Source organism: Penicillium cinerascens (genome assembly GCF_028974065.1).
Source record: "Penicillium cinerascens strain IBT 15544 chromosome Unknown scaffold_4_segment0_segment0, whole genome shotgun sequence".
Classification (NCBI taxonomy): Eukaryota; Fungi; Ascomycota; class Eurotiomycetes; order Eurotiales; family Aspergillaceae; genus Penicillium; species Penicillium cinerascens.
In genome coordinates, this window is record NW_026695297.1 from 1,507,905 (window position 1) to 1,534,444 (window position 26,540).

The 26,540-nt window shown below is 53.8% G+C and overlaps 14 protein-coding genes across 14 annotated transcripts; 7 read left to right on the forward strand and 7 right to left on the reverse strand.

The window, feature by feature from the left end:
* Nucleotides 1-80: 80 nt before the first annotated feature.
* On the reverse strand, nt 81-1,539 carry cdc43 (protein geranylgeranyltransferase type I subunit CDC43; the record flags this gene model as incomplete). Its single annotated transcript, XM_058455605.1, has 5 exons — nt 81-214; nt 263-371; nt 419-780; nt 838-883; nt 940-1,539. 5 exons carry the CDS (start codon nt 1,537-1,539, stop codon nt 81-83), a joined length of 1,251 nt encoding a protein of 416 aa, XP_058305593.1.
* A 213-nt stretch (nt 1,540-1,752) lies between these two features.
* N7498_008544 (uncharacterized protein) lies at nt 1,753-2,485 on the forward strand (the record flags this gene model as incomplete). Its single annotated transcript, XM_058455606.1, has 3 exons — nt 1,753-1,890; nt 1,951-2,361; nt 2,414-2,485. The coding sequence occupies 3 exons, from the start codon at nt 1,753-1,755 to the stop codon at nt 2,483-2,485; spliced, it is 621 nt and encodes a 206-aa protein (XP_058305594.1).
* Nucleotides 2,486-2,717: 232 nt separating this feature from the next.
* On the reverse strand, nt 2,718-3,456 carry N7498_008545 (CFEM domain-containing protein; the record flags this gene model as incomplete). The annotated part of the gene is made up of 3 exons (XM_058455607.1): nt 2,718-3,115; nt 3,178-3,307; nt 3,370-3,456. 3 exons carry the CDS (start codon nt 3,454-3,456, stop codon nt 2,718-2,720), a joined length of 615 nt encoding a protein of 204 aa, XP_058305595.1.
* Nucleotides 3,457-4,736: 1,280 nt separating this feature from the next.
* Nucleotides 4,737-6,709, forward strand: N7498_008546 (putative MFS transporter; the record flags this gene model as incomplete). The annotated part of the gene is made up of 6 exons (XM_058455608.1): nt 4,737-4,779; nt 4,838-4,968; nt 5,031-5,420; nt 5,476-5,946; nt 6,000-6,576; nt 6,639-6,709. 6 exons carry the CDS (start codon nt 4,737-4,739, stop codon nt 6,707-6,709), a joined length of 1,683 nt encoding a protein of 560 aa, XP_058305596.1.
* Nucleotides 6,710-6,872: 163 nt separating this feature from the next.
* N7498_008547 (uncharacterized protein) lies at nt 6,873-8,102 on the reverse strand (the record flags this gene model as incomplete). The annotated part of the gene is made up of 1 exon (XM_058455609.1): nt 6,873-8,102. The coding sequence occupies one exon, from the start codon at nt 8,100-8,102 to the stop codon at nt 6,873-6,875; it is 1,230 nt and encodes a 409-aa protein (XP_058305597.1).
* A 1,837-nt stretch (nt 8,103-9,939) lies between these two features.
* On the forward strand, nt 9,940-12,884 carry N7498_008548 (uncharacterized protein; the record flags this gene model as incomplete). Its single annotated transcript, XM_058455610.1, has 4 exons — nt 9,940-9,994; nt 10,078-10,161; nt 10,229-11,671; nt 11,725-12,884. The coding sequence occupies 4 exons, from the start codon at nt 9,940-9,942 to the stop codon at nt 12,882-12,884; spliced, it is 2,742 nt and encodes a 913-aa protein (XP_058305598.1).
* Nucleotides 12,885-13,414: 530 nt separating this feature from the next.
* Nucleotides 13,415-16,528, forward strand: N7498_008549 (glycoside hydrolase family 35 protein; the record flags this gene model as incomplete). The annotated part of the gene is made up of 4 exons (XM_058455611.1): nt 13,415-13,649; nt 13,710-14,786; nt 14,844-15,345; nt 15,400-16,528. The coding sequence occupies 4 exons, from the start codon at nt 13,415-13,417 to the stop codon at nt 16,526-16,528; spliced, it is 2,943 nt and encodes a 980-aa protein (XP_058305599.1).
* Nucleotides 16,529-16,764: 236 nt separating this feature from the next.
* Nucleotides 16,765-17,946, forward strand: N7498_008550 (tyrosine-protein phosphatase; the record flags this gene model as incomplete). The annotated part of the gene is made up of 5 exons (XM_058455612.1): nt 16,765-16,871; nt 16,942-16,978; nt 17,050-17,129; nt 17,180-17,392; nt 17,445-17,946. The coding sequence occupies 5 exons, from the start codon at nt 16,765-16,767 to the stop codon at nt 17,944-17,946; spliced, it is 939 nt and encodes a 312-aa protein (XP_058305600.1).
* A 337-nt stretch (nt 17,947-18,283) lies between these two features.
* Nucleotides 18,284-19,266, reverse strand: N7498_008551 (Frag1/DRAM/Sfk1 family protein; the record flags this gene model as incomplete). Its single annotated transcript, XM_058455613.1, has 4 exons — nt 18,284-18,698; nt 18,753-19,022; nt 19,074-19,155; nt 19,212-19,266. The coding sequence occupies 4 exons, from the start codon at nt 19,264-19,266 to the stop codon at nt 18,284-18,286; spliced, it is 822 nt and encodes a 273-aa protein (XP_058305601.1).
* An 876-nt stretch (nt 19,267-20,142) lies between these two features.
* On the reverse strand, nt 20,143-21,309 carry N7498_008552 (uncharacterized protein; the record flags this gene model as incomplete). The annotated part of the gene is made up of 1 exon (XM_058455614.1): nt 20,143-21,309. One exon carries the CDS (start codon nt 21,307-21,309, stop codon nt 20,143-20,145), a length of 1,167 nt encoding a protein of 388 aa, XP_058305602.1.
* Nucleotides 21,310-21,335: 26 nt separating this feature from the next.
* On the reverse strand, nt 21,336-21,857 carry N7498_008553 (putative COPII vesicles protein Yip3; the record flags this gene model as incomplete). The annotated part of the gene is made up of 1 exon (XM_058455615.1): nt 21,336-21,857. The coding sequence occupies one exon, from the start codon at nt 21,855-21,857 to the stop codon at nt 21,336-21,338; it is 522 nt and encodes a 173-aa protein (XP_058305603.1).
* Nucleotides 21,858-22,502: 645 nt separating this feature from the next.
* N7498_008554 (uncharacterized protein) lies at nt 22,503-23,796 on the forward strand (the record flags this gene model as incomplete). Its single annotated transcript, XM_058455616.1, has 3 exons — nt 22,503-22,569; nt 22,626-22,691; nt 22,760-23,796. 3 exons carry the CDS (start codon nt 22,503-22,505, stop codon nt 23,794-23,796), a joined length of 1,170 nt encoding a protein of 389 aa, XP_058305604.1.
* Nucleotides 23,797-24,428: 632 nt separating this feature from the next.
* Nucleotides 24,429-24,953, reverse strand: N7498_008555 (uncharacterized protein; the record flags this gene model as incomplete). Its single annotated transcript, XM_058455617.1, has 1 exon — nt 24,429-24,953. The coding sequence occupies one exon, from the start codon at nt 24,951-24,953 to the stop codon at nt 24,429-24,431; it is 525 nt and encodes a 174-aa protein (XP_058305605.1).
* A 664-nt stretch (nt 24,954-25,617) lies between these two features.
* On the forward strand, nt 25,618-26,457 carry N7498_008556 (putative DnaJ chaperone (Caj1); the record flags this gene model as incomplete). The annotated part of the gene is made up of 4 exons (XM_058455618.1): nt 25,618-25,624; nt 25,686-25,700; nt 25,755-25,815; nt 25,884-26,457. 4 exons carry the CDS (start codon nt 25,618-25,620, stop codon nt 26,455-26,457), a joined length of 657 nt encoding a protein of 218 aa, XP_058305606.1.
* Nucleotides 26,458-26,540: the final 83 nt, after the last annotated feature.

Genomic DNA, 26,540 nt, shown 5'->3' on the forward strand with positions numbered 1-26,540 from the left:
CAGAGGCCCGTTCATTGGCCGCACGATGACATCGAACGGAATACCTGTTATTCCTGTCCCATCGCATTCTATTTCGAGGTCTATACCTGCCAGGGCAGTGATGCCAGGTGCTGGACAACACGTTCGCTGGTAACCATCACGGGATCGACGCGTGCAAGCCCCGCCTCATGCTGAAAGGCCAAAGACACCATACCAAAATATGAGTGGAGGAGATCTAGATTGAGTCAGCACTTCGCCATCGCCACACTGACGGTGGTCTTACCGGGAGGATCCCCGACTGCCTTTCCAAAGCCACCGATGAGGTGCTGCGTCTTCTCCAAGAGATATCGGCGATTTCGATCGCCGTCAATCACCGAATATCGATCCAGCATCTACGTGGGTGAGCGGGATACTTGTGTACTTTCCACGAAATACTTACGAGCAGTGTTGCCCCGTTCCAAAACGAGTAGCAAGTGTCCGCCACCTTGTTGCACCGGCCATTGAACCCAGCACACGGGATTGTGTCGCCTCCAATCTCCCTTAGACCGGGCAGTGCGTGTACCCGTTCGTCGAGTGAGCCGGTCCCTGCATTCATTTCTTGTTCAACAGTAGCCTCAGCCTCAGCCTCGTCCTCGTCCTCTTCGTCCTCTTCGCCGAGGTCGTCTGTCTGTCGTGATGCCAACCAATTCACCAAGCCCTCGAACTTCGCCGACCCGGGCAACAGAAGACCCGCCTGCTGTCTGTCAACTGTTCCCCGACGCAGAAATTCTAGAGATCCAACTGCACAATATGTGTGTCCGCCTGGATCACTTCGTTAGGAAAATGAATCGTAGAAGGGAGGAACCGGAGGATACGGACTATGTGACTCGCGGAAGGGAGACTCAGCCATCCCCCCGTCGTATGTCTGGTTCGAGAGAGCGTTAGCGAAAGCGGTTTATATTCAGAAAAGGAGTATCATACCTGACACTTCTCAATAAACGATATTAATCCGGTCACGTTGATGTCTTCCACATCCTCAGCGCCCTTCCCACTTTTGCCTCGTAGAATGTATCGCGTGCCAGCGGCGCAACAGCAATACCTCAAGTCACGATTTCCCTCGACTCTCCCATTGGGGCCGAGGACTTCTCCAAAGCTCCCGTCGTCTCGCTGCAATTTGGGCAGCCATTGGAGACACTCCCTCCGCTTGACCCGCGACAGGTCGTCTCCCAGAATGAGTAGATTGACCAGCGCAAAGAAGGTCGCTGGCACATTCGCCGGATCCCAAGCTTCATTATCTGTTGTCCGCTTCTCCGCGCCGAAATCCGTGCCTGAGAAGCCGCGGAATCCACCCGTCGGCACCTGGCAGTGGTAGAGCCAATCGATGTACCCTTGTCGCTCCTCCGGCGTGGTCTTGCTTTGTAGAGTACCGAGAACGTCTAATCCAGAGAGGGTGAGATAGGCGAGGAGCATGCGATTGGAGTCATTGGAGATATAGGCCGTCGGGAGGAAGGTCTTGAGGCATCGGAGATAATATTTGACATGTCGCTCCGTGTTGAAGCTGGGCTCGATTGGCTCCGCCATGGTGTCGAGGACAGAGCTGCGATCTGAGCAGCGTTATAGTGCGACTCTCGCAGTTAGATCGTCCAAATTGCGTCGGTGGTGAACACAGATGTGGTGGGGGGTTCTCGACCGGAGAACTGCTTTCCCCACATGCTTCTTCACAACACTCGGGCCAGCCCTTTCCTCCCAAAGCCACTTTTCGTCTTCACCACCACCGAACCCTCAACCGCCAAAATGGTTATGATCTCGTCCAAAACCTTCATCCAGGTGCACGCGGTGCTCCTGGTTGTGATCGCCGGCTATCTGATCAAAAGTCCGGAGCTCATTACCGATTCCGACATGGTGTTCATGATGGGAGAAGCCTTGAAAATCGTATGAATCCCATCCGGTCTTATCCGCATCAATTGACTCTTCTAACTAACGGTAATACAGGACTTCCCTACCGCGACAAACCCGCTCCAGTCTCCCTTTGTCTACTGCGCCATTCTGCTATTCGGTGAAGCTCTCGTTGATCTCGTCCTCTTGTCCACCATCCCCTTCCACGAAGCTTTGGACGAAGCTCTGCCCTATATCCGACCTCTCCGAAACGGTAATCTCCCAGCAGAGGACCTCCAGATTCTCGCCAAGCTGCCCGAGTACATCACGAAGTCTCTGACAATTTACTGGAATGTCTGGACTGCCATTGCCGGGTTCCGATTCGCCGCCTACGGCGCTCTCTCGCTCTACATCTACCAAAGCCAGGGCGCATACTATACCGCTGCAGCTGCAGTTACTGGCCTGAACCGACTGAAGCACCGCGTGGTCTTCATGTATGCGTTCATGGAGATGATGACTTGGTTCTGGGTTAGTACAATTCGTATCATGCCAACATAACTGCACTAACACCTAGCTACAGGCATTCTCGACCCTTCGTCAGGAGCGACAGGAGAGATTGACCAAGCTGCTGGAGGATGCTCGTGAAGGTTAAGCTCTTTCTACGACAAATGCCGGCTTGCGCCTCAATGTGTTACATTAGAATAAATATGCTCGTTTCATCTGCTAAAAACCGTCATCGCTATGACACACATAGCATTTCATCATCAGCGCACGCTCTGCATTCTCAAAAGGACTCTTTCCACCAGAATTTCTTTATTGTCAATGTGCTGACATGTTGTGATATCACTACCATTGAAAACCAGGATCCTCGGGAATGACCAGCTTTAAACGAGGATTGCGAAAGCTGCAGCGGCTCCTGCAGCAGCCAGCAGAGAAGAGTCCTTGCTCTGGCCGAGAATCGCAGCGCCAGTAGTCGCAGCGGCAGACGAAGCAGCAGACGAAGCAGCAGACGAAGCAGCGGACGAAGCCGCCGAGGAGGCCGAGCCAGTAGTCGAGTCGGTGGTCGATCCGGTGGTCGAGCCGGTGGTGGAAGCAGTGGTTTCGGTCGAAACCCCGGTCTTGGTGGTGGTGACGGATCCGCTGAGAGTAGTGTCGGATGCGGTCTTGTCGGACGCCGTAGAGGTGGAACCAGTAGCGGCGCTGGAGCTCGAGCAAACGACGGCGCTGGGCAGATCAGTCACACCGCCACTGGCACAGATTTTCTTGGCCGCCGCGAGGGTTGCTGCAGTACGGAGAGAATCGAGGTCAGCAAATGGACAAGCTGGTGGTGGTTGGGAAACGTACCCTCCTGCTCCTGCTTGGTGCACTTGTCGGCCACACAGCAAGCAATGTTGCTCAGGAAGGTACTGCTCTTGCAGATACAAGCCACATCAATGCCACAGCTCGCAGGAATTGAGCTGGTTGCGCAAGATTTCTACATGGTCCAATTCGTCAGTAGGCTGTTTCCCAAGGGTTGGGGTTCAAGCAACAACTAACCGCGCAGTCGGGCAAATCGCCCAGGCCTTGAGCAGCGGCCGTAGACAGCAGAGCGGCCAGAGCCAGGGTAATCTGAGTGAGCTTCATGGTGATTGATGGTTCGGATAATTGAGGTTGTGTGAAGATTGGAAAGGTAAGGTCCAGCTGCTCCCCGCTTTTTGAAGAAGCTCCTCAGCTGGGCAATGGGGTCCTTGGGGCCTTTGGCAGTCAGGGGCTTACAGATCCAATGATTGCCTGTGTATACCCCGGCATCTGTGCTACTAGGCGTCATGCAACCATGGCCGTATTTTACTGTGGCGTGTTTCTGTATTCGTATTGCCGGATAAGGTTGGCCGGTCGCGCCGTGGCAATTGCGTATGGTTTCGGACACTCCCATGAAGTTTGGCAACTGTAAATAGATCGGTCATATATCACTGCAATCGCTTTTGTAGCCTTCACGGATGATCTTCTGGCGACTGAGATTACTCTGCAGTCCAGTAGGTCCGCGGGGACAAAGAATGGGAGCTCAACACTTGCCCCTGTTGGTAAATTTGGTACCTTGTGGTGGGTTGAGATTGTTTCCGCCAATTATGGATTGGATTCTCATGAATCATCGAAATAGGTTTTCTAATTGCACGTCCAACGAGGCTATCGGCACCGGATAATACAGCTCGGTACAGGGGCGTACACGGGATGAACAGGACTAAGGTTGCACTAGAACGTCTCGGAGTCCACCCAAGTGGAGCCAGCGCTCTTTCCCCAGCTCTTGCACTTCGTTCATGAGGGTGAAACGGGTTCAGCGTCCGGTTGAACATCCTCACGTACGACAAGATACAGACATATAGCTCATTGTAGATATCGCAGATTGCATGGTAGAAGCACCACTAGGTAATAATTTCGTGCACACAGCGTCAAGATTGGCAAAACACTCAAAATTTGATCCCTCGGCCACGCCAATCACTGGTCGGCTCTAGCACCCCAACCAGGGAAGAACAAAAGATACCGAGTACTGTACAGCACGATCTGCATGCAGCCCCATTATCACGTTCAAACACCCGAGGGCCAATCACTGATCGCGAGTGTGCACCGCATGTGCCCGAGGCGTTTGACCTTGCGCTGCAGGTGCGATACTCGGTCCATTGGAGTTCGGTCTGGGACTGATTATCTTGTGAAGCTATTCGGACCACCTTACTCCTACCTACACTGCACCTTAAATCTTAATTTTACTCCTATCTTCTGGGATGCGCACTGCTTGCTGGCGCTTTGCTGTTTCTTGAGTTGAAGTGGTGTGAGCGATGCCAGTCGACACTTGACTGAGCTCCTTCCCCCCTCTATTTTTATTTTGGCTACCTCTCCGCAATCACTCTTCAAGTGCGCCACTCCAAATCATGGGTCTGGGAGTGTTAGATACCACGACCGAGGACGTCCCTGGTGAGATCTTTGATTGCTATTGTTTAAGAGGGACACGGCTGACCGTTCGAATCCTTAGGTACCTCCAACATCTACGACCAGGGCTCAAGCGATCAGGCACCCGGCACTTCACATCTCAAGTACGACCGGAACGGTAAAGTGCCGACAATTCTAGTGCCACAACCGAGCGATGACCCCAATGACCCGCTGGTATGTCGATTCGTGATGCAAAACAACAGGTGTGGGGAAGCTAATCATCTCCATGGTACCAGAACTGGCCATTATGGAGGCGCGATCTCATTCTGGCCATTCTGTCCTTTGTGACAGTTCTCTGCACCACTCTTAGCTCGATCATGGCCGCCAACACAGTTACGATTGCAGAATATGAGAGCATCACCTTTGAAGATGCCGCGCTGCTAACCGGTTATCATCTGTGCGGCGTGGGTGTCGCTGGTATCCTCATAGTTCCCACGGCGCGTGTCTGGGGCAAGCGCCATCTTTTTCTGCTCGGGCACGTCTTGATGATCGTGAGCTGCATCTGGGCGGGTGCCAGTGGGACAAATAAGAATAGTCTCTTGTGGGCTCGGATCTTCCAGGGCGTGGCTCTGGCTCCATTCGAAGCTCTGGTCAATGCTTGTGTCGGCGATCTATACTTTGTCCATGTGAGTCCATCGCCGCATTCGAAATTTACCGTGGAAAGTTAACCCGGGTTTAAAGGAGCGAGGAAAACGGATGGCAGTGTCCAACGTCGCCCTGTTTGGTGCTGCCTTTTTGACGCCGGTCTTCGTCGGCAAAATCACCGAGTCCCTCGGCTGGCAGTGGTCCTTCTATTTTGTGGCAATCTTTCTTGCAGCCTCGTTGCCATTCATGATTATATTCGTGCCCGAGACTGCGTACCGGCGTCCCGACCATCTCAACACCGACTTCAAACACAAGCGCGACCAGGCCGAGTCCACAAACTCCGATACACAATCCGGCTACAACCCCAACGATGAGTCCAAAGCCTTCGTACCAGGTGTCGGAACGCATGGAACTTCGCAAACAGAAATTACTGCGCAACCAATCCCAGAAAAGGACTCTCTCCTCAAATCTATGAGGCTGTTCAATGGACGAAAGACAGACGAGAACTTTTTCAAGCTTCTTCTGCGCCCCTTCCCTTTGTTTTTCTTCCATCCGGGGATTATGTGGGTATGTAAAGTTGGCCTGTATTCTACTTTCAAAGCGCTAACCTTGACTCTCAGGCTTGTCTAATCCAAGGCGTCGTTATCGGCTGGGCTGTGTTCATCGGTGTCGTTCTGGCCATTGTGTTCCTCGGTCCGCCACTATGGTTTGCAGAAGACAAGACAGGATACCTATATACAGGAGCGTTTATTGGTTCCATAATCGGCCTGGTGCTTTCGGGTTTGCTCACCGAATCCATGACCAAAATGATGATCAGGCTCAATCGCGGCAAATATGAGCCAGAATTCCGCATACTGTTGGTGATTTTCCAACTTGTTTTCGCCTGCATGGGTCTCTACGGATTCGGCTGGACTGCCAATGATGTGATGAAGTATGGATGGCTGTTGCCAGACGTGTTCTTTGCATTCCTGATTATCGGCATGGTCATGGGTGCGGTTGCTGCCTCGCTTTATATCGTCGACGCCCACCGTGAAATCGCTGTTGAAGCATTTACTTGCTTACTGGTTTTCAAGAACATGTTCAGTTTCGTTTTGACCTTTTATGCCTATTCGTGGTTCGCTCATGGTGGCATCAAGCACACCATGATCGTCATCGGCAGCATTCAAGTTGGCATCTGTGCCTTGAGCATCCCCATGTGTAAGCATACCCGAGAAGAGGATCGTTTTATCGTGCCACTTTTATTAATTTTTGCTTCGCAGATGTCTTTGGGAAATGGAACCGACAGTTCGTTGCGCGTTACGATATCCTCGAAATCCTGCATCTCACCTGATGGAGGTCTCGTTCTGTTTTCAATATTCCAGCAATCCCTTTATCGGAAACTTAATCGGTAGTCATGAGGTATAGATTTATGTCCGTTTAAAGTCGAATGTACACGAATGAATTGTATTTGACAGTTCGCCACAAGATCGGGTCTCGAGCTCTCTCCATCGAGCTCATGCCTTTTCAACGGGATATTTCTCCAAGCTTTCATACCACTGCAAGGTAGACCCGATCATAAATGCCCAAGAACCCCAGAAAGTAGCGAGTGTAGCCTGATACTCCACACCGGAGTGCATGGTCGCTGGTCCCAGTGCACCGCAGAGAGTGAATCCAATGCCTCCAACGAAATTCCACGCTCCAATATGCCAGCCCAGGACATGGAATGCCGGTATGTACCACTTCTTCTGTGTCTCAAGGGTAAAGAACAGTCCACTCAAGATGAAGCCGAACCCGCCAACGATCTGCGGTACCCAGTAAATTCCATCTGTAAGGTTTTGACTCATATGGTTGCTAATTCCAGGCAAGCCCGTGAAACCCGCAATCCAGAAAACCGTCGCAGCAATGAATTGGATCAGCGATGCCAGAAATCCCAGCTCGTGCAGGTAATGGGTTCGTAGCTCCGTCAGGGAAGGCAGCCAGCGGAACGACTTTCCGTTGGGCAACGAGGTCACATAGCCATCAGCAGCATCATAGTGCGCACGAGACCCGTGTGTCCCGGCACCAACAAGATTCTTCCTGTTGGCATGATGGTGCCCGCAGTCCTCCTTGTTCGGCTTCACTTCGATGGCCGGTCCAGACCCTTCGTCCTTTCCGAGTTCTGCTTCAAGGGCCCAGCCAAAACAGCCCGTCTGGTTCGCATTGATTGCCTCGAGGAGTAGGAGGACGCTGCCGACTTCGAAAATCGTTGCTCCGATGAACCCGCTCACGCCTCCGCCCACCAGAGACTCGCCCGCAAACTGAGTCTGTGGATCCACGATCGGTAGCCACACGAAAAAAGCGTTGATGATCCAGACTATCGACCCAAGAGTGAACGACGTAGCAACCAGGTAAGATACATCCCAGTACGGCACGCAGGTAGCCATCCGGAGAATACCCTTCGCCGTCGCCTTGAGACCCGACGTGGGCGGGGGCGTGGTTCCTGGTTGAGGCACTCGGTAGTCAACTTTCAGTGCATGGCGACCTTTCCGGTTATCGCGAGATCGCCAGAGATGTTCAACGTGCTCCGGTTTCGCAGCGGGTGTCGGTTCCAATCCCTGATCCGCATGCTCCAGGGTTGGTGCGTACCGCGCCCAGGTGGGATTCAGAAAGGAAAATGGTCCTGAGACATGCTTTTGGCGTAGCTGTAGGCCAGGATGATGCTGAGCAGGCTCCTTGCCCGGTTGGAATTGCGCGTTTCGAGGCATCTTTGTGTACAGGAGGCCAAGGAGGCCAAGCTTCGTATTCGGGTTGAGATGCACGGACGGCGGGTGTGCGGGTTTTGGTAAGCGCCCATCCTGTTACGGGGCCGATTGCGTCAGTGGTTTGGATGTTAACACTGAAGATATTACGGAACATTGTTGACGGTCGCATGGTCGCCGCGAGAACTGTTCTGCCCTCGGAGTACAGGGTAGGTTAATGATATTTGAAAAAACCCGGTCTCGTGAAATCCTCACCAAACCACCATTCCCCGTCTGGTTATGGGTCAAACCCGCTTGACTCGGCGCCAACAGGATCCTCGCAAAGGACATCCCCTTCAACGTTCTCCATGACACTAAACCCGCGATTGATAGTCTCGTCGACATAGGCGCTTGTATACTTCAAGGCCCGGAAGAGATGTTTTAAAGCGGACAAATTTCAAGGCGTCTGCTTCGGCGAGGAGTTTTGAATCACTCACTTTGACTACTGTCCTGTCATCCACACGAAATAATTGAGTTGTGATATCCGGCACGAGACGTCTTGTCTCATCCCTTTCATATGGAGATGTCTGTGACCCAAAATGGCATGAAAGAGAAGCTAGGAAGAGGAAAGGATTGCGTAAAGCAGCTCCTTGTTGGCGCTGCAGCCCCTTCCCCGGCTGAGACACGTGATAAACGTGTCTCAGATTATGCATAGATCGTGATTCCTGGGAGCTTTTATATTTTCGATCCTGCAGGCATGGCAGCTGTGCATTTTCACTCAATATGCTCAAAACTCGGAAGTTGGGCCTTTTGGGATCAGGATAAACCTCTTTAAGAATCGCCTCGGCTGAAAATTGGAGTGCCGATCATGATAGGGTTTGTTGATTAGGCTGCAGATGAACCGGGTGCATGAGGTGGAGTGGCTCGCATGGAGGTTTCTTCCAGGCATGGACATATCTGACATCACATTTTTGTACACAGTAGTGTGCCGATCTGCATCGTGGAGAGGTAGATTCTCTCCGGGGCTCGAGTGTCTTGAGTGCCTTCAATACGAGCTATTATGTATGTATGTTTCCTTGTCTCTTTATATCGCTCAATTCCCTAGATATTTCTCATGATGATCATCGCCATGGCACATCTCATTATGAAGTAGATCCGCAGGGCTGGTGGACCATAGAATAGCCGTGGTGGGGTTTCCCGAGGCGGAACAAATGTCCGATCGTCGCTCGATCATGAAAGGGCCTTGGAGGGACCATGACGGTCCTAGAGTGTCTAACAAACTATGCTATCAGGATCAGCGAGAAGCCTGGTCCGTACGTGATGGTTAGATGGTTATTGCATAGGATACGCAAGGTGGGAAATGATCGCAAACGACGAGTCCCAGTACCGAGGATACCTCGGTAAAAGCCGAAAGTCATGACAACTCTACCCATCGCCGTAGAACGTATTCTAGCTATAGAACGTGCTAGGGAAATTGGGTATCAGTTCCCACTGGTCTCCCGGGTGTAACCTTCGTGGTGGAGGAAAAGTCCCCACGTCACCGATCAGGAGAGCGGGCTTGTCGAATGCGGACATGGGGCAGTAGCTCCCGGCAAGGGCAGCGACTCTCATTGATTCATCGCTCGATTTAACTCGGACGCGATGATGCAATGGGCCTCGGGTCCACATCCACTTTTTACCCACTTTTTGAGCTTTGGCCGATCATCGATCTTCTGTTGCAGCCGACGACGTCACGGCGATCGAAGAAGCTTCCGGCCTTCCATCCCATCCACTCTCTTTTGTCAAGTTCTGCCCCCGACCTTCCTCGAACTTCCTGATCTTCACGAAGGAATGCAGACTTTTCTTCTCGCGCAGTTTTTCCACCATGGCTACTGCTGAGATGCCTTCGGGGCCCAGATCTGCTCGTCTTGCTGACGACGGTAAGGAAATGATCGCTGATCCACTCTGCGAACCACACTATGCGAGCGCATTGATCGCTGACTTTTTCTTGTGCCTGAAACAGCTGCCACTGCTGCACTATATGCCGTGCATCCCAGACGCAAGGCGCCCATCCGCGATAAGCCTGCGGCCGATTCCCATATCTCTAGTGAGTGCGCTCCCTCGTGGGGCTAGAATACCTCCCCCAGACTAACGCGCTATGCTTCTCGTGCCAGATCAACGAGCGGCCGTAGGTATCCCGAATCTCAGTCACGCCTCGGCTGCATCCGCTCTCGCCCATGCCAACCACAAGCCCGTCGAAATATGGCGCCCCGCCGGACGATACACCGAAGCCGAAAAGGCCGCCCTGTACGTGAAGGACTTCACTCCGCCCGAGTTCCCTCTGCCTAGCACTGGGTACAGTGCGGAAGGACTAGGAGCTGCGGTTCTAGCCGTGCGCGAGCAGAGATCGCCACAAACCATCCAGAAGCACGAGATTGAGGCCCAACAAAATCGTGCGCAGGAGAAAGCGAGACAAGAGAAGGCACTCAAGGCGGCTACCGGGGCTTACGCGACACGCAAGAGAGCCGATTCAGCCCCAAGTGAGCCGGTGATTAGGTCCGAGCCTCGCTATGCTCGCACTGCGGCTGAAGCATCCCGGCATGCCCCAGCCGAGGAAGAGGGACCTCTCGATCATTTGGACAGTGCGATGGAAGCCAGCCGAATTACACATGCCGCCAACCAGAATGCCCGGCTTTATACCGCTTCTCCTATTGTTCCCAGCGAAGTCGAGGAGCGCAACCGGCGAAACTCACTGCGGGCCGCGGCGATCTCAATGGCAAAGGACATGTACGAAGTCCCCGAATCCAAGGGAGACACGGAGGTCGATCCTGCGATTTATGCAGCTCAGAGAGGTCATGGTCAGGCCCAGGCTCAGTCTCGGAAGGCCGTGAACGGAGCACCCGGCACTGCCGTCCGAAATGCATTGACTCTGCAAGAGGCCGCGCAGAAGCGCGCCTCTGCGAAACTGGATCGCCTGCGAAATGAGCACGCGGAGATGCAAGCCTACTACGGGACTACACCCCAGCCACAGCGATCGCGCTTGGCCAGTCGCCGAAAGAGAGCATCCAGTGATGCAGATACGACACCGACAGATGCCGAGCGCTCAAGACACATCCGCTATCAGATGTCTAGTCTGCGAACGAAGCTCGACCGGGTAGACGAGAAAAGACAACATGACCGCGATCTGCTCATGAGAGCAGCACAGCGCAATGTCGACCAGAAAATGCAGGATATGGACAAGAAGATGTGGACCGATATTGGCCGAGCGCCTCCGTCCATCCAAAAGCAGTGGGATGAGGCAGCTGAGGCCCGCGTTCGAAAAGAAGCTGAAGCTGTGGAAGCGAGCGGTGCTACTAAGAATGTGGAGCGTGTTAATATTGGCGGGCGACAGTTTATGGACATGGCTGATATCGAAGCCGTCGCTCGTTCCCGCGTCCAGCCAACACTTGATGAAATCTCGGACCAAGCTGAAAGGCAACGAGCACAAGAGCTGGAAGAACGTCTGGATGCAGAGGAGAAGGATAGACGGGCTACCATTGAAAAAGAGCGCGAGGAGGATATGAGGACCGCAACGCAAGAAAAGAAGGGTGCGAAGCCTGCAACAAAAGAAAAGAAAGGTCAGTATTCTATGAATTTTCTTTCCAGGGATATGGGTTAACAGAAGAGATAGACTCCAGCAAGCGAGAATCGATGGGAATGAATCTCTTCCAGCTGTTCAGGCGCAAGAGCAAGCGAGTATCTGACGAAAAGCCGGAGAAGGAGACAGAAACAACTGGAGAAGATGCCGAAGCGCGAGTAACACAAGGAGCCGCCACTGCTGCAGAGACTGTTTCCACTGCAGAGGCTGCTCCTACTGCAGAGGCTGCTCCTACTGCAGAGACTGTTCCCACTGCAGAGGCTGCTCCGGCTACAGAAGCTGCTCCGGCTGCAGAGGCTGCTCCGGCTGCAGAGGCTGCTCCGGTTACAGAGGCTGCTCCGGTTACAGAGTCTGCTCCTGCTGCAGAGACTGTCCCTGCTGCAGAGGCCAAGGCGCCACCGAGACCATCAAGGCCATCAGGGGAAGCAGCAGCTGTCCAAGAGCCCCTCGATGAGCCCGAAACAGCTGGTGCTTCAACTGCTTTTGCCGCTGCGCCCGTTGCAGCCCCAGTGAAAATAGCCCAGGAGCATGACACCCATGACGAAAACACCGATACGCTGAAATACTACGCCGACCAACGGGATGCTGCTGCCGTCGGCGGCGTGTCTCCCATGCACACCGTTTCTATCATGAGCCCCCGAGCAGACTCGAAGCTGAAGACTTGGTTCCGCGATCGATTGGTTCATCGCTCCAGCGGGCCGGTCCCGATATATCCTCACCAGCCTGGGCCAGATTTCAATACCGACAGCGAGATCGGCTTCAGTGGTGGAGCTACTCTGAGAGACCGAAACGAGCCTCGAAGATCGGCGTTGAGTTCACACCCCGTTATCGGGAGTGATATTAATCAGAGGTCAACCGAGGGCAACGGTGCCGAGGTGAGCAAAATGTCAACCTACGACTCTACCTCGAGCGGGCAAGGCGAGCGGAGTGCAAATAGCAAAAGCAAGAGACAGCGCTTGCGCAGGAGCTTCATGAAGACCGTGGGCCGCTCTAACCAAGAGCCCAAGACAAATGGGGCCAACGGGAACTCGCACGCTCGGAAAACCTCTGAATCTATTCCCGAAGTCCAGGATATCGACTCCGGAACCCGGGGCTTGCGAAACAGCGCCGTCGAGCAAGGTCTCCCTGTCCCGCCTGTTCTTGGAGACACTGTCAGCACAGGGCGAGAGTCGAGATTTTCCGAGGATCTATGATCCTGATGTTCTTGTGATCTATATGGGCTGGCGTTTTTGAGTTTTCTGTGGATCTGTCGGGTGATTTACGACGGTGCTTTGGGATGAGATTTTTTGATATCTTGGGCGCGTTACGACTAATTTGTACATACACGACGAATATTTGTTTGATTATCAATCGACCATGATTTATGATTTACTGGCATCCTAGGTTCCTGGAGCAGGTATAGAAATCACTCCCGAACAAAACCCGGGCCACTCTCTCGTCTTCTGGGGCTAAATTGGTGCCACTCCGCCTAATCCACCGGAAAACAACGTTCGTGCTAAAACACGACCCCTTGAACCTCCCAAAAAGCCGGCCCAATATCTACCCCCGCATTTCTCAGCTGGAGAATTGCCCATAGCGTCGACGCTCGATCGTGAAAACATCCACCAATCCCGGTCCCGCACCGGGTATTGTTGACGCGAGCCGAGAGACTCAATATGTAGATATATACCAGAAATGCCAGGCTCAGAAGTAGATCAAAATCATTTTAACCGGGTCAGACACTATGCGCTTTCTCGCGTTCATCTCCCTCTTACTGGGATGTCTGTCTCATTACTTCGTCTCTGCAACTAACAATGGCAAGACAACCGAGGTGACATGGGATAAATATAGTCTCTCGGTAAAAGGCGAACGGGTCTATATCTTCTCTGGTGAATTCCATTACATGCGACTTCCCGTTCCGGAGCTATGGCTCGATGTGTTCCAGAAGTTGCGCGCTAATGGGTTTAACGCGGTCTCGAGTACGTGGATACTGTGTTTACAAAGTCCGGAAATGTAATCGCTGACGATCTTTCTTTCAGTATACTTTTTCTGGAGCTTCCATTCTGCCTCGGAAGGTACTTTCGACTTTGAAACTGGCGCGCACGATGTCCAGCGAGTCTTTGACTATGCCAAACAAGCCGGTCTCTACGTGATTGCCCGCGCGGGCCCGTATGACAACGGCGAGACCTCTGCCGGCGGCTTTGCTCTGTGGGCTGCAAATGGCCAGATGGGGAGCACGCGGACCAGCGCCGAATCCTACTACGAGAGATGGCTGCCGTGGATCTTACAGATCGGCAAGATCATTGCGGCAAACCAGATCACCGAGGGCGGACCTGTGATCTTGCACCAGCATGAGAACGAACTGCAGGAAACGGTGCACAGCGCCAACAATACCCTCGTCGTGTACATGGAGCAGATTGCGGCGGCTTTTGATGAGGCCGGGGTGGTTGTGCCCAGCACGTCCAATGAAAAGGGCATGCGTTCGGTAAGCTGGTCAACAGACTATGAAGATGTTGGCGGTGCCGTCAACGTCTACGGTCTGGACTCGTATCCCGGAGGCCTGTCTTGTACGGACCCGGACTCTGGGTTCAACCTCGTGCGCACCTACTATCAGTGGTTCCAGAACTACTCATACACCCAACCGGAGTTTCTGCCCGAGTTCGAGGGTGGATGGTTCCAGTCATGGGGTGGCTACTTCTATGACCAATGTGCTGCTGAACAGTCGCCCGAGTTTGCCGATGTCTACTACAAGAATAATGTCGGCTCGAGAGTGACCCTTCAGAGCTTGTACATGGCCTTTGGAGGGACAAATTGGGGCTACAGTGCTACGCCAGTCGTCTATACTTCCTATGATTATGATGCGCCGCTGCGCGAGACTCGTGAAATTCGCGATAAGCTCAAACAGACGAAGCTGATCGGCTTGTTCACTCGCGTCTCATCGGGTCTTTTGCAGACTGAGATGGAAGGTAACGGGACGGGTTACACCAGTGACGCTAGTATCTACACGTGGGCGCTTCGCAATCCTGACACTCAGGCCGGTTTCTACGTGTTGGCACACAACTCAAGTCCCTCGCGTGCCGTGACTACATTCTCGTTGAATGTCAATACCTCAGCCGGTACGTACACTAACCTCCTGCTCAAGAATTAACCTACCGCTGACTGACCTTTGTTAGGGGCTATCTCAATCCCCGATATCGAACTGGACGGCCGACAGAGTAAAATCATAGTCACCGATTACCAAGTTGGCGAAACTTCAAGCTTGCTATACTCATCCGCAGAAGTTTTGACCTACGCCACTCTCGACAACCCTGTGATTGTGTTCTATCTGAACGTCGGGCAGAAGGGAGTCTTCGCCTTCAAGAATGCACCCGCCCATCTCACATTCCGGACCTACGGAAATTCTAATGTGACTTCTGCGGCATCAGATCATGGAACACAGTACTCGTATACCCAGGGAGAAGGACCAACCGTCGTCAAATTGTCCAACGGCGTTCTCTTATATCTACTTGATAAAGAGACGGCCTGGAACTTCTTCGCTGTGCCCACAACATCCAATCCACATGTCTCTCCCAGCGAACAGATTCTTGCACTCGGGCCGTATCTAGTCCGCGAGGTGACTGTCAGCGACAACACTGTCAGTCTCATCGGCGACAATGCCAACACTACATCGCTCGAGTGAGTATATACACCCCGTAACCAGAGGTGATTTTTGCTGACTCTCTGCATTAGAGTATATACCGGCAACCCGAAGGTCACAAAGATCATGTGGAATGGCAAAGTGATTGCAACTAAGAAGACGGCATACGGTAGTCTAATCGGCTCAGCTCCAGGCGCAGAGGATGCTAAACTAACTCTGCCCACCTTGAACTCCTGGAGGTCTCAGGATACGCTGCCTGAGATCCAGGCTGACTATGACGACTCACGTTGGACTATTTGCAACAAGACCATCACCGTCAACCCTATCCCACCTTTGACTCTCCCAGTGCTCTACTCCGGCGACTACGGTTATAACGCGGGAACGAAGCTCTATCGCGGTCGTTTCGATGGGAAAAATGCCACGGGGGCCAACATCACCGTGCAAAACGGTGTAGCAGCCGGCTGGGCTGCCTGGTTGAACGGCGCTTATGTCGGCGGTGCTCTGGGCGACCCGGACTTGGCTTCGACATCGGCGGAGCTTACATTCAACAGCTCCAGTCTTCGTGACTCCGACAACGTCCTGACCGTTATCATGGACTATACGGGTCACGACGAAGCGAACGTCTCCCCTGCAGGACCTCAAAACCCCCGGGGGATCCTAGGCGCCACACTCTTCGGAGCGAACTTCACATCGTGGCGCATCCAAGGCAACGCCGGCGGCGAAGCCAACATCGACCCGGTTCGCGGGCCCATGAACGAAGGCGGACTCTACGGCGAGCGTATGGGTTGGCATCTGCCCGGTTACCCGATCCCAAGAACCGCCGGAACGGAAAGCCCTCTCGATGGAGTATCTGGAGCAGAAGGCCGCTTCTACACGACCACGTTCAAGCTGGAACTGGACAGAGACCTCGACGTTCCGATTGGGCTGCAGGTCGACGCACCGACCAACACATCCGCTGTCGTGCTGATCTTCATGAACGGGTACCAGTTCGGCCACTACCTGCCGCACATCGGACCTCAGACCTTGTTCCCCTTCCAACCCGGCGTGATCAACAATGGGGAGAATACGTTGTCGATTAGTATGTGGGCGTTGAATGAGGGAGGTGCCCGCTTGAGTCAAGTGGAGTTGGTCGCGTACGGCGCGTACCGCACGGGGTTCAACTTTGACCACGACTGGGCGTATTTGCAGCCGGGCTGGACAGATCGGAGCCAGTACAGGTGATCAGGAGAGACGTAGGGGTTGAGGCAGGGGGGGTCGCAAGTGTCAGTGTAGTTAAGCTTGAGTGGATCCCGGGGAAGGAGGAAGCTCAGGCCAGAAAACAGGGCGATAGTTTCCTGCCCAACGGCCACCGCCAATTCGGGACTCCACCTTTATCCGTTGGAACTTGGAACTTAACTTGGGGCCTGGACCTTGCTTTCATCAATGCTTCTGTTTCTCTCCTTAATCCATGTTTCCCAATGCCGCGTCAGTCCAGTATTGATTTAGACTCGGCCGATCGGCCCTTTGATAATATCATCAACTTCCGTGATGTCGGCCGCTCCGTGAATCACTTCTGTGGTGCGCAGTACGTGGGCTCCATGCCATAATCGACCCCCTAAAGGCCAGGTCACTGACGGGAAGAGAAAAAAAAACAGGATCTTGAAGGAGGGCGTGTTGTTTCGCAGTGCCAGGGTAAAATCCATACCTTCAAACATCCGACACGGAAGGAGTAGAAGAACTGATCGGAGACGGTTGCTGTATAGCTCGACGATGCCTCAGAACGAGATAAACGCCGACTGGCCGAGGAACTGCACATCGTGACGGTGATTGATCTTCGATCTCAGTGAGTTGCCCCCCGAGGATCTATGCCGATTGCGAAACTAACGACCCCAGAACCGAACACCAGATGGGGACGCGCAAACGCCGTGCGGAGAACGCGGGCGCGAGCGAGGATCCCGCAGACATTGACTTTACGAGATCCCCCGTGCCCCCGAACGCAGACGAGCATCTTCTGCAGATCCCAGATTCCCACCGAGCCCTGATCAGCTTGACGGGCAAGGGATTCGAACGTGCATTACTGGCCAAGCTCGATTGGCCCACTTATTTGTAAAGCCCGTAACCCTTGCTGACGGGTTTGGATACTGACGAACAAAAACAGAAAAGTATTGGCTTGGGCAGCCACGGGCTATCGCTCTGATGCCGTCCGCCTGATTGGTGAACGGGTTATGCAGCCGCGAGGTTTAACGGGACTCGCGCAGGATACCCTCGATTCCAGCCCTGCTGAGATCCGCTCCGTTTTCGAACTCCTTGCGAAGGACGACGCGTACCCGCTTCTTGTGCACTGCACCCAGGGCAAGGACCGCACGGGTTTGGTCATTCTGTTGGCTCTTCTGCTTGCCGGTGAGAATGTGCCAACGGCTGCTATTGTGGATGACTACGTCCGCTCGGAGTTGGAGCTCGTTCCCGAATTTGAGGAGCGCATGCGGGAAATCCGCGCCCTGGGGTTGGGTGAGGACTATACGCGCTGTCCGCCCGGGTTCGTAGATACTACTATCCAGTATCTGCAGGACAGGTACGGCGGCGTGTGGGGGTATTTGACGGGGATTGGGATCGATGCGGCGATGCAAGAACATATACGACAGAAACTATTGATCCAGTAAATTGGCCACGGGGGCGATTATGCCGGTGGCTTTATGTACATAACATGGGATATCTGACAACGGTAATCAGACGGGCATCAATCGGGGGTTTCTTAGAATACAGTCATTTGTGAACCGTGAGTGATTTCGATTATCGTGAAGGCAATGATAATATACAAGAAATGTCAAACAGGTATCCAATCAAAATAACACCCGTAAAATGGAATCGTAGGCAAAAGCAGGTATATAAAACGTCCAGAAATGCATCACTTCCAGGACTGGTCATCGCATCTATAAATCAATAAAACAATAATACCATCAACTCCAATTACTCTCGACATGGAAGGTTGGTTTGGTCTTAAACGCGCTGGCCGCGGTAGAAGTTGGGGCCCTGCGAGTCATACGTCAAGGGCTCCTCCAGCGACACGTTGGCCGACCCATTGGGATCCTCCTGGGCCATGACGATGCGCTTCTCGCCCTGGGGTACGTGTCGTCGAGTGCGGACCGAGGGCAGTAGGTCGACGACGAAGGAGAGGATGTATCCGGTGAAAACGAAGGCAATGACCCATTCGAGAATGGCACCGGGGTTCTTATTCTTCTTCTTATGGCTTCCCATGCAGACACCGAAGCCGATGGCCAGACCGACCTCGATAATGATAAAGGCCAGCTTGATGGCGAAGCTGGTCAGCAGGATGCGGTGCTGGGAGCGATAGAAGATGCCCAATCGCAGATACTCGGCGCAGATCAAGATGGCACTGATGACATATCCAACACTACGCGATCTGATTAGTTTCCAGAATCAAGGAGATCAGGAAGAGGGAACTGACATAAACATAACCAGGAAGCCGTCGTGTAGATGCTTGTAATGCTTGGTATCGAAGATAGACAGGAGAATCAAACCAAGCGCACCGGCAATGGCGAAGAAAATCGAGAAAATAGCGCACAGCTTATCGAACCAGCCCTTGTTGGGAACGAGCTGACCGGCATGACGAAGCCAGCGCTCGGACAAAAAGGCCAGGTCCAAGAAGACGACGGTGACAATGCTGCCCGCGACGAAGAGCGGTTTTAAGCCCGAAGCGCCAATATCGGAGATGTATCTGCGATCGTGTGAGTTGCTGAGTCCAGCCAAGTGTGAGGGTCACGCGTACGCAATGGTCTGGCCGTCTGCCTCCTCGCTATAGATCGGTTTGCCTTCTCTGCTCCATGTGGCGATCATGGCAATCAACATGGCTAACACATCTGATTAGATCCTGCGGAAAAAAGAGCCGATCGGGAGGCGATCTTACCAAGCCACACGAACGCCGATATGACCGGGAAAACCCAGAATGAAACAATCCACATCTTTGCGGTGGTGTAGTGTATCTACGCGTGTTGTGTATGAATCGCGACGAGTAGTTGAGGGGAGCCCCACGCGTCGGGGAGCTCGCGACAGGAAAAATGCGACTTTGATCTAGAAAATGCGAGTCTGTTTCGCGGTTAGTTGTGATGCTTCCACATCCCTGTTCAGGATTCAGGTTTGAGGGTGCAAGATTGGGGACCATCTGGGTAAGCCAGTCACACCAGGCGCGAACTCACCGATATGTTATTTATACAGACAAGACCAACAACGACACCCGCATTCCACAGCAATAAAGGGCTGGAAAATTAAGATTTAAAATGAGGGTTTGGTGGCGCTCGGATGTGGAATCCAGGGAACAGGAGTGCGCTCGGTTCGATAGTAATGAGAGGGATACGGGGTATTGGCAGTTTGAAAATGGGACGATGGATGACCGGACGTCTGAGACGATATTTGGGAAAGTTGAAATGTCAAGGGGCCGCAGTAATCCCGGTGATCTCTGTGCATGAAGCAAGGCAGAAACTGCCCATATATAAGGCGTGACATAGGGCGACGTCATTCCTGCCAAGGCAATACAAAACCTCGGCGGATCCACGATGCTCCGAGAAGCCGTAATGCGCCCCACAGCCTCCAACCTAATAAAAGAAACGGATCCCGACTCTCATTTCCACATGTGATGACTGGCTGTCCTGCCACACGATGATCTACATAGATGAGGCGAAGACGGGTCAAAATATACAGTACTTGATAATGCAAATGCATAGAGCCATCTATGAACTGGTCTACCGGAACGCCGTTTTGCGTGGAGCGAATCGTGCTGAATAAACAAAGAGAAGAGCAAAATATTGAAAGAGGGCAATTCTCGAGAGACACTTCACCCTTCATCGACTGCGTCGTGGTCGAGGTCGTGTGCCCCCAGAAACGTTCCGCCTCTGGGGACCCGGTGGACCCTGGCGCTCCACAACCCGCACGATCTGTACATCCTCCTCCTCCTCACTGCTTTCCTCACTCTCCTCATCCTCCTCACTGGATTCTGAATCCGACGAGGAAGGCACCTGTCGGTTTCGCTGTTGCGGTGCCCCCACGGGATGGACAGGCTGGCGATGCTGGGCTTGAATCGGTGGCATCCCGGCGGGATAGCTCATTCGACCCTGAGGCCCGACTCGAAGATCATTGGGAAGCTGGGGTTGGTATGGGGCCTGCTCCGCGAACGGACTCACTTGCAGGGGGTTGTAATACGGCGGTGCCCATTGGGGATCGTCCGGTAGCGGTCGTGGGTTCACCGGCTGCATCGACTGCGGGCGGCCGTTGGAAGGGAAACGCTCGGGAAAGGCCGGATACCCCGGTCGAAGCGGAGAGTTAGACTGCTGTGGGCGTAGTGACTGCATGGTCGGCGTCCGCGGGCGATTCGCAGAAGACGAGCTCGAAGGCCGCCCGTGGGTTGCACCTGCGCCTCGATTCCAGGCAGGGTCGACTCCAAATGCAAATGGAGGATACGGTCCCGGTGGGGGTCCCGGTGGTTGTTCTGGCGGGCCCCCCGATTTCCGTCGAGATGGCGGCCGAACGTTGGCTGCACTCCTAGTCTGCTTGGGCCGACGGGCCGCGCGAGAATCGTCCGTCTGCTGGCGCCTGCGCTCCAGGGCATCCAGCTCGCGCTGTGATAACCGGACATTCTTCTTCCCCAACATCTGCGCGCGACGAATTCGCTCCAGCGCCTTGTCCACCAGTTGATCCTCCTTGTCTCGCATGGCCAGTTGTACCGCGTAGGCCACGGTGCTATCTTCGTGATCGTATAAATCGTAGTCACCCCCGTCAACAGATTCGGCCTCGTCGGTCAAATCTTCATAGTCCTGCCGCCTGCGGGGTCCTCGTCCTCCGTATTCCAATTGCCGCATGTACGCCGCACGGCCGTTTCGCACCAGTTGCCGTCCATACTCGTCCTCGTCCGTCTCGACCTCCTCCACGCGTGCCATCTCTTCCTGCCACTGCCCACCTCCTCCGTTGTGTCTCCCTTTTCGTGCCCCCGGTGGTCTTCCCCATCGGGGCATATCGTAAGGAGCTCGCGGTCGACCACCTAGACCGCCTCCTCGGAAAAAGCATTCTCGATAGGCTTATCCATGAGAGCGGCATGACCGAAAACGGTCACACCGGTTGCGCCGATCAGCCAGAGAGCCGTCGCGATGGGCGAAGCATAGAAACCCAGAGGGACGCTAACGCACAGCAGACCGGTGTAGAGCTGCGAGGTGTTGAAGCGACGGAATCCCAAGTCCAGGTCACGGCCGTCAAGTTTCCCGATGCCCCAGACACTGGCAGCCGCGAAGATGATGATGAAAAGCAGAAGCGGGTTGGTCAGCAGGCTGTAGATGCTGAGCATGACGAAGACGACGGCATAGTTGCTGGAGAAGTGGCCCAAGTTGTAATTGACGCGGCTTTGCACTTCGCCGAAGTTGGCAGGCTTGGACAGGCGCTTGAGGTCGAGGAACTCGGAGACTGGGCGCAGGTTGGCGAAACGGGTGCTCAGCGACTGGCTGCGGAGGGAGTTGAAGCGGTCACCGAAACGCGAGGTGATCGCGTCGATAGGGATTTGGATGGCCATGATGAGTGGAAAAAGAAGGGTAGCGTCGTGAACAATGGATGCACAAGTGGAAGGTGAAAGGACAAGGAGACAGTCAAAGTCGCTTTTTTTTCTGCCCGAGTTTGAGACTTTGCCCCTTTCGATGTTAGTCAACAGCACTGGCCACGAATTTGACACCTCAGCCTCAGTCTTGGAACTGGAGACGGTGGAATAGGCAGAATAATAGACCGAAATATTAGGCAGATAAATGAATAATGAGTAAGAAAATTGGTCTCAGCTTTGGACCGCAACTAAGAATAGCATCGGAGACCCATTGTCCACTGTTGACTGCGTGCGGAAGACCCTCACCGGATCCGAGCGATCATCACGACCGGGGGACGACTAAAGTACACACGGGGATTTTGAGGAACCACCTGAATATATACAGATAATGATACAGACATGAAAACACACCGACATCACAGAACCTGACAGAATCGACTTTCCCCTCATTTTCCCTGCTGGTCTCAATTGGGCCACGTTGGAAACTGCAGGTGGATCACATTCCGACCGCTTTTTCCCCAAAGTGGACTCGTCGATTCCCTGCATTCGCCTTGCCATTCGTCCTATCTGGTCTGTTCGCTTGATTTTTTTTGGGCGCGGTGTTGACCGCTCCATCTGTTTATCATGAAAGCCCTTACTCTGTCCCTGCTGCTCGTCTTCGTGGGCCTCGTCGCCGCCTGGTCCAAGGAAGGTTCGTTGACCTCTCTCCCTACTACAATTGTGTGCTCACCCTTTTTTTTTCGCCAGACTATGAGATCTTTAACCTACGGGATGAGGTGGCCTTGTCTGAAGGTGCCAATGTGACATTCTACGGTACGTTGATATCCAGAATACTCCCACGGTTTGCTTTCTCTGCGGGCAATTGACTCTTTTCTTGCTAGACTTCCTCGAGATCCGCCCGAATGCCAACCAAGAACAAATCACCAAGGCCTACCGTAAGAAGTCACGTACTCTGCACCCGGACAAGGTCAAGCGGTCCTTCATTGCGAACTTCTCAAAGGACAAGAACAATGCCAAGTCCAAGCAGGGTGTCAATGTCTCCTCCGGTCCGTCCAAGCGCCAGATCGACGCCGCCGTCAAGGATGCTACCGCTCGCTCCAGTCGACTGAATCTCGTCGCCAATGTCCTGCGTGGCCCCGGCCGTGAGCGCTATGATCACTTCCTGAAGAATGGCTTCCCCCTCTGGAAGGGCACCGGATACTACTACTCGCGCTTCCGTCCCGGTCTGGGATCCGTGTTGATGGGCCTGTTTCTGGTGTTCGGTGGTGGCGCCCACTACGGTGCTCTGATTCTGAGCTGGAAGCGCCAGCGGGAGTTTGTCCATCGGTACATTCGTCAGGCTCGCCGCGCTGCTTGGGGTGACGAGACGGGTGTTCGTGGTATTCCAGGCATTGACTCGGTCGCCGCTATTCCTGCTCCTGCTCCTGTTCCCGAGGCCGGCGAGGGCGTTGCGGTTGCCATGAACCGTCGTCAGAAGCGAATGATGGACAAGGAGAGCCGTAAGGAAAACCGGAAAGGTCCCAAAGGCACCCCACGTGGTTCAGGGACTTCCACACCCACTGAGCCTGTCACCACTACCACAGGGGAACGGAAGCGTGTCGTTGCCGAGAACGGTAAGGTTTTGATTGTGGACTCCATCGGCAACGTCTTCCTGGAAGAAGAAAATGAGGAAGGCGAGAAACAGGAATTCCTGCTCGACGTTGACGAGATTCAACGCCCCACCATTCGTGACACGATGGTGTTCAAGCTCCCCATCTGGTGCTTTAAGAGAACTGTTGGCCGAGTCCTGGGTTCCTCGGATGCCCCCGAAGAGGATGACCAAGAGGTGGAGCCTGCGGTCAATGAGGTTATCGAGGCCACTGCTACCTCGAACTCGGGTTCCAGCAGGAGACGCGCGAAGCGCTCTCAGCGATCTTGATCTGATCCAGTGGGAGTTTACGTGGCCACAAGGTGCCCGCGTGCTTAATTTTTGCCCGTGTCGCGTATATCAAAAGTACCTAGAATAGAATAAAAAAGTTCTGGGAGCAATGTCCCCGCGTGTCACAAATACGGGGTGCAGGCTATGAAGATAGGAATTACCACATGGTCCTTGTTTACATTCTATACAGCGATCTGTGGAGCTGTCCCAGCCACGTCAGTGATCCTGCGGGACCTGCTGCTAGTGAGCGTGGAACACACAGCCCCTAGTCCGATGTAGGGAAGTCCAACGGGGCGATATCCACCGTTGGGTATCGACACTTCACCGACCTACGGGTTTAAAAGAGAAAAGTACGCCCCCTCGAGTTCCTGTCTCGTGTTCACTTTGGAACCGTTAAGATTCAATTGTCGTTACAAAACAGTTGCTTTTCATGAGTGAAATGCAGTGATCGAATCCGACCGAGCCTCCCAGTACAGGACATAGTATAAGAGCAGTGGGAAATATCGAAAAGAAGGGAAATCGGAGAGTATCATGACGGTCGTTACGGGCTGAATGGTTCGCCTCCCGTTTCTTCGCCCAAGACGGTGGTGGTGGGTGGTGACGTGGGTGCCTCATCGAGCTGGGCATATCGCTTAGACGAACATCTTAGCAAGGTTCATCAGGCCGCCGATGCCCTCCGAAAACCCCTGGCCTTGAATCTCTCCGAAGCCGCCCCGCGCACCGTGAGACGCACCACCTCCGAGAGCACTGAGAACCCCCTGAGGCAGGCGTAACCCGACCATGGCAAGCAACTTGACCAGAACTCCACTCGTGATCAAAGGCACAATGACCATCAGGAAGACTTTCATTGGGTGTTGGCGGGCATAGCGGGAGATGTCACGGAAGAGGCGCTTAATAGAGCGGATCATGCGCTGGACGAATCCCTCACGCGGCCGAGCTCGTCGGGAGGAGGATGAGAAGGATGAGAAGACCGACGGACTGGATCGACCGCCCAATCCTCCCCCGTGGCCGCCGAGGTTGAAGAAGGACGGCGCAGAGTGTCGCGAATGGTGGGTCGAATAGCCCGAAGACTTGCGTGCGGGAGAGCGACGACGCACGAAGTAACCCCCCGAACGCGAATGCGATGAGGACTTGGATGGACCGTCGAACCAGCCCATTTTGATAGACGTCAGAGCGATCTGAGCTCTTACCCCGTGTTCCTGGAGAATCGGCCCAGGCTTGTTTCACTGGAGTAATTGGCGACTGCAAACGATCGGATTGTGTATAGGAGAACACAAAGAACACCGAGATACTTTTCCCTTGGAGATCTCTATCGAGAAATCTGGCAGCTGTGGCAATCCCAAGAGAGAAGGAAGACAGATGCAGGTCAGCCGCTAGGAGCTGCAGAGATGCACAATTCGAGGTCTAGGCTGCGTACAATCTACTCCACCGACGGCTCCCCGTGCAGGTGGCAATTGACTGGAATGCGAGGTGCAAGATGTAGGATCTGGGGTAAACCAACCCGGGTTTGATAATTTGCTAGAAACTACTGGGGAGGAAATCAATATTAGCTTCGCCCCCCTGACGATAAAATGGGTGGCTGGGGAAGCGACTGCGTAGCAAATAGCAAGTGAGACTGTTTTAGGGCCACGGGAGAGAGGGGAACTGGTGCCTTGTTGCCTGATAGCCTAAAATGGAACCCCGGTCTCACATGTTGATTGCCTTGGTGCCTCAACTTGTGGCGACGTCACTCCCGTGGCTTGAACTATACTTGTATCGCTGGGTCCGCATTTATTTGACAGTTGACTTTGTCACCATCTCCTTTGCTCTACAACGCTCACCATGTCGAGTAAGTTAACCCATGTCTCAGTCCCATGAGTAAGCTCGTACTGACCGTTGGATCTACACAGAGAGCCCTGACTACTGTATGTCCGATCTCCAAAGCCCGTTTCGCGCATGACTCCTAACTTGGCTTGTAGACAAAATCCTCGGCGTGTCCAGTGATGCGAACCAGCAGCAGATTCGTAGCGCATACAAACGGTCAGTACTTGGAGATCAGCCCACCGGTAGGTATTTACAGGGAACCGGGGACTGACAACTATCTACAGGGAATCACTGAAGTCCCATCCTGATCGAGTCCCTGCCGATTCCCCCGAACGACCAGCACGGACAGCTAAGTTCCAAGAGATCAACGACGCTTACTATACCCTGTCGGACCCTGCGCGACGACGTGAGTACGACCAGATCCGCGCATACGAGGAGGCTGAAGAAGAGGTCGACGATGAGGTTCCCCAGGGCGGCGCCGGTGGCTTCCCATGGTCCAGCTTTGGATTCGGCAACCGCAGCGAGCGCGATGCCGACCAGTTTGGGTCAGTGTTTGAAGAGATGATGCGCGAAGAAGGGCTGGCAGAAGAGAACGACGAGGGCGGCAGCCGACGGACCCGCCCAACATCCCGATTCTGGGCCATCGTTGGTGGTGTCAGTGGGGGCGCTTTGGGATTCATCGTGGGTAACGTCCCTGGTGCACTGGCTGGCGCCGTGGCGGGTAATCGCCTGGGCGCCGTTCGTGACGCCAAGGGCAAAAGTGTCTATGAGGTTTTCGTGGAACTTCCGCAGCCAGATCGGACACGGCTCTTGAGTGAACTGGCGGCAAAGGTGTTCCAGACTACTATGGGACGCTAGTTCGCCGGAAATGGGATTTTGTTTGTTGGGTTTGGCGTTGGGATCGGATCTAGTGAGGTGGGATGGGTTTGGATGGGGTATCG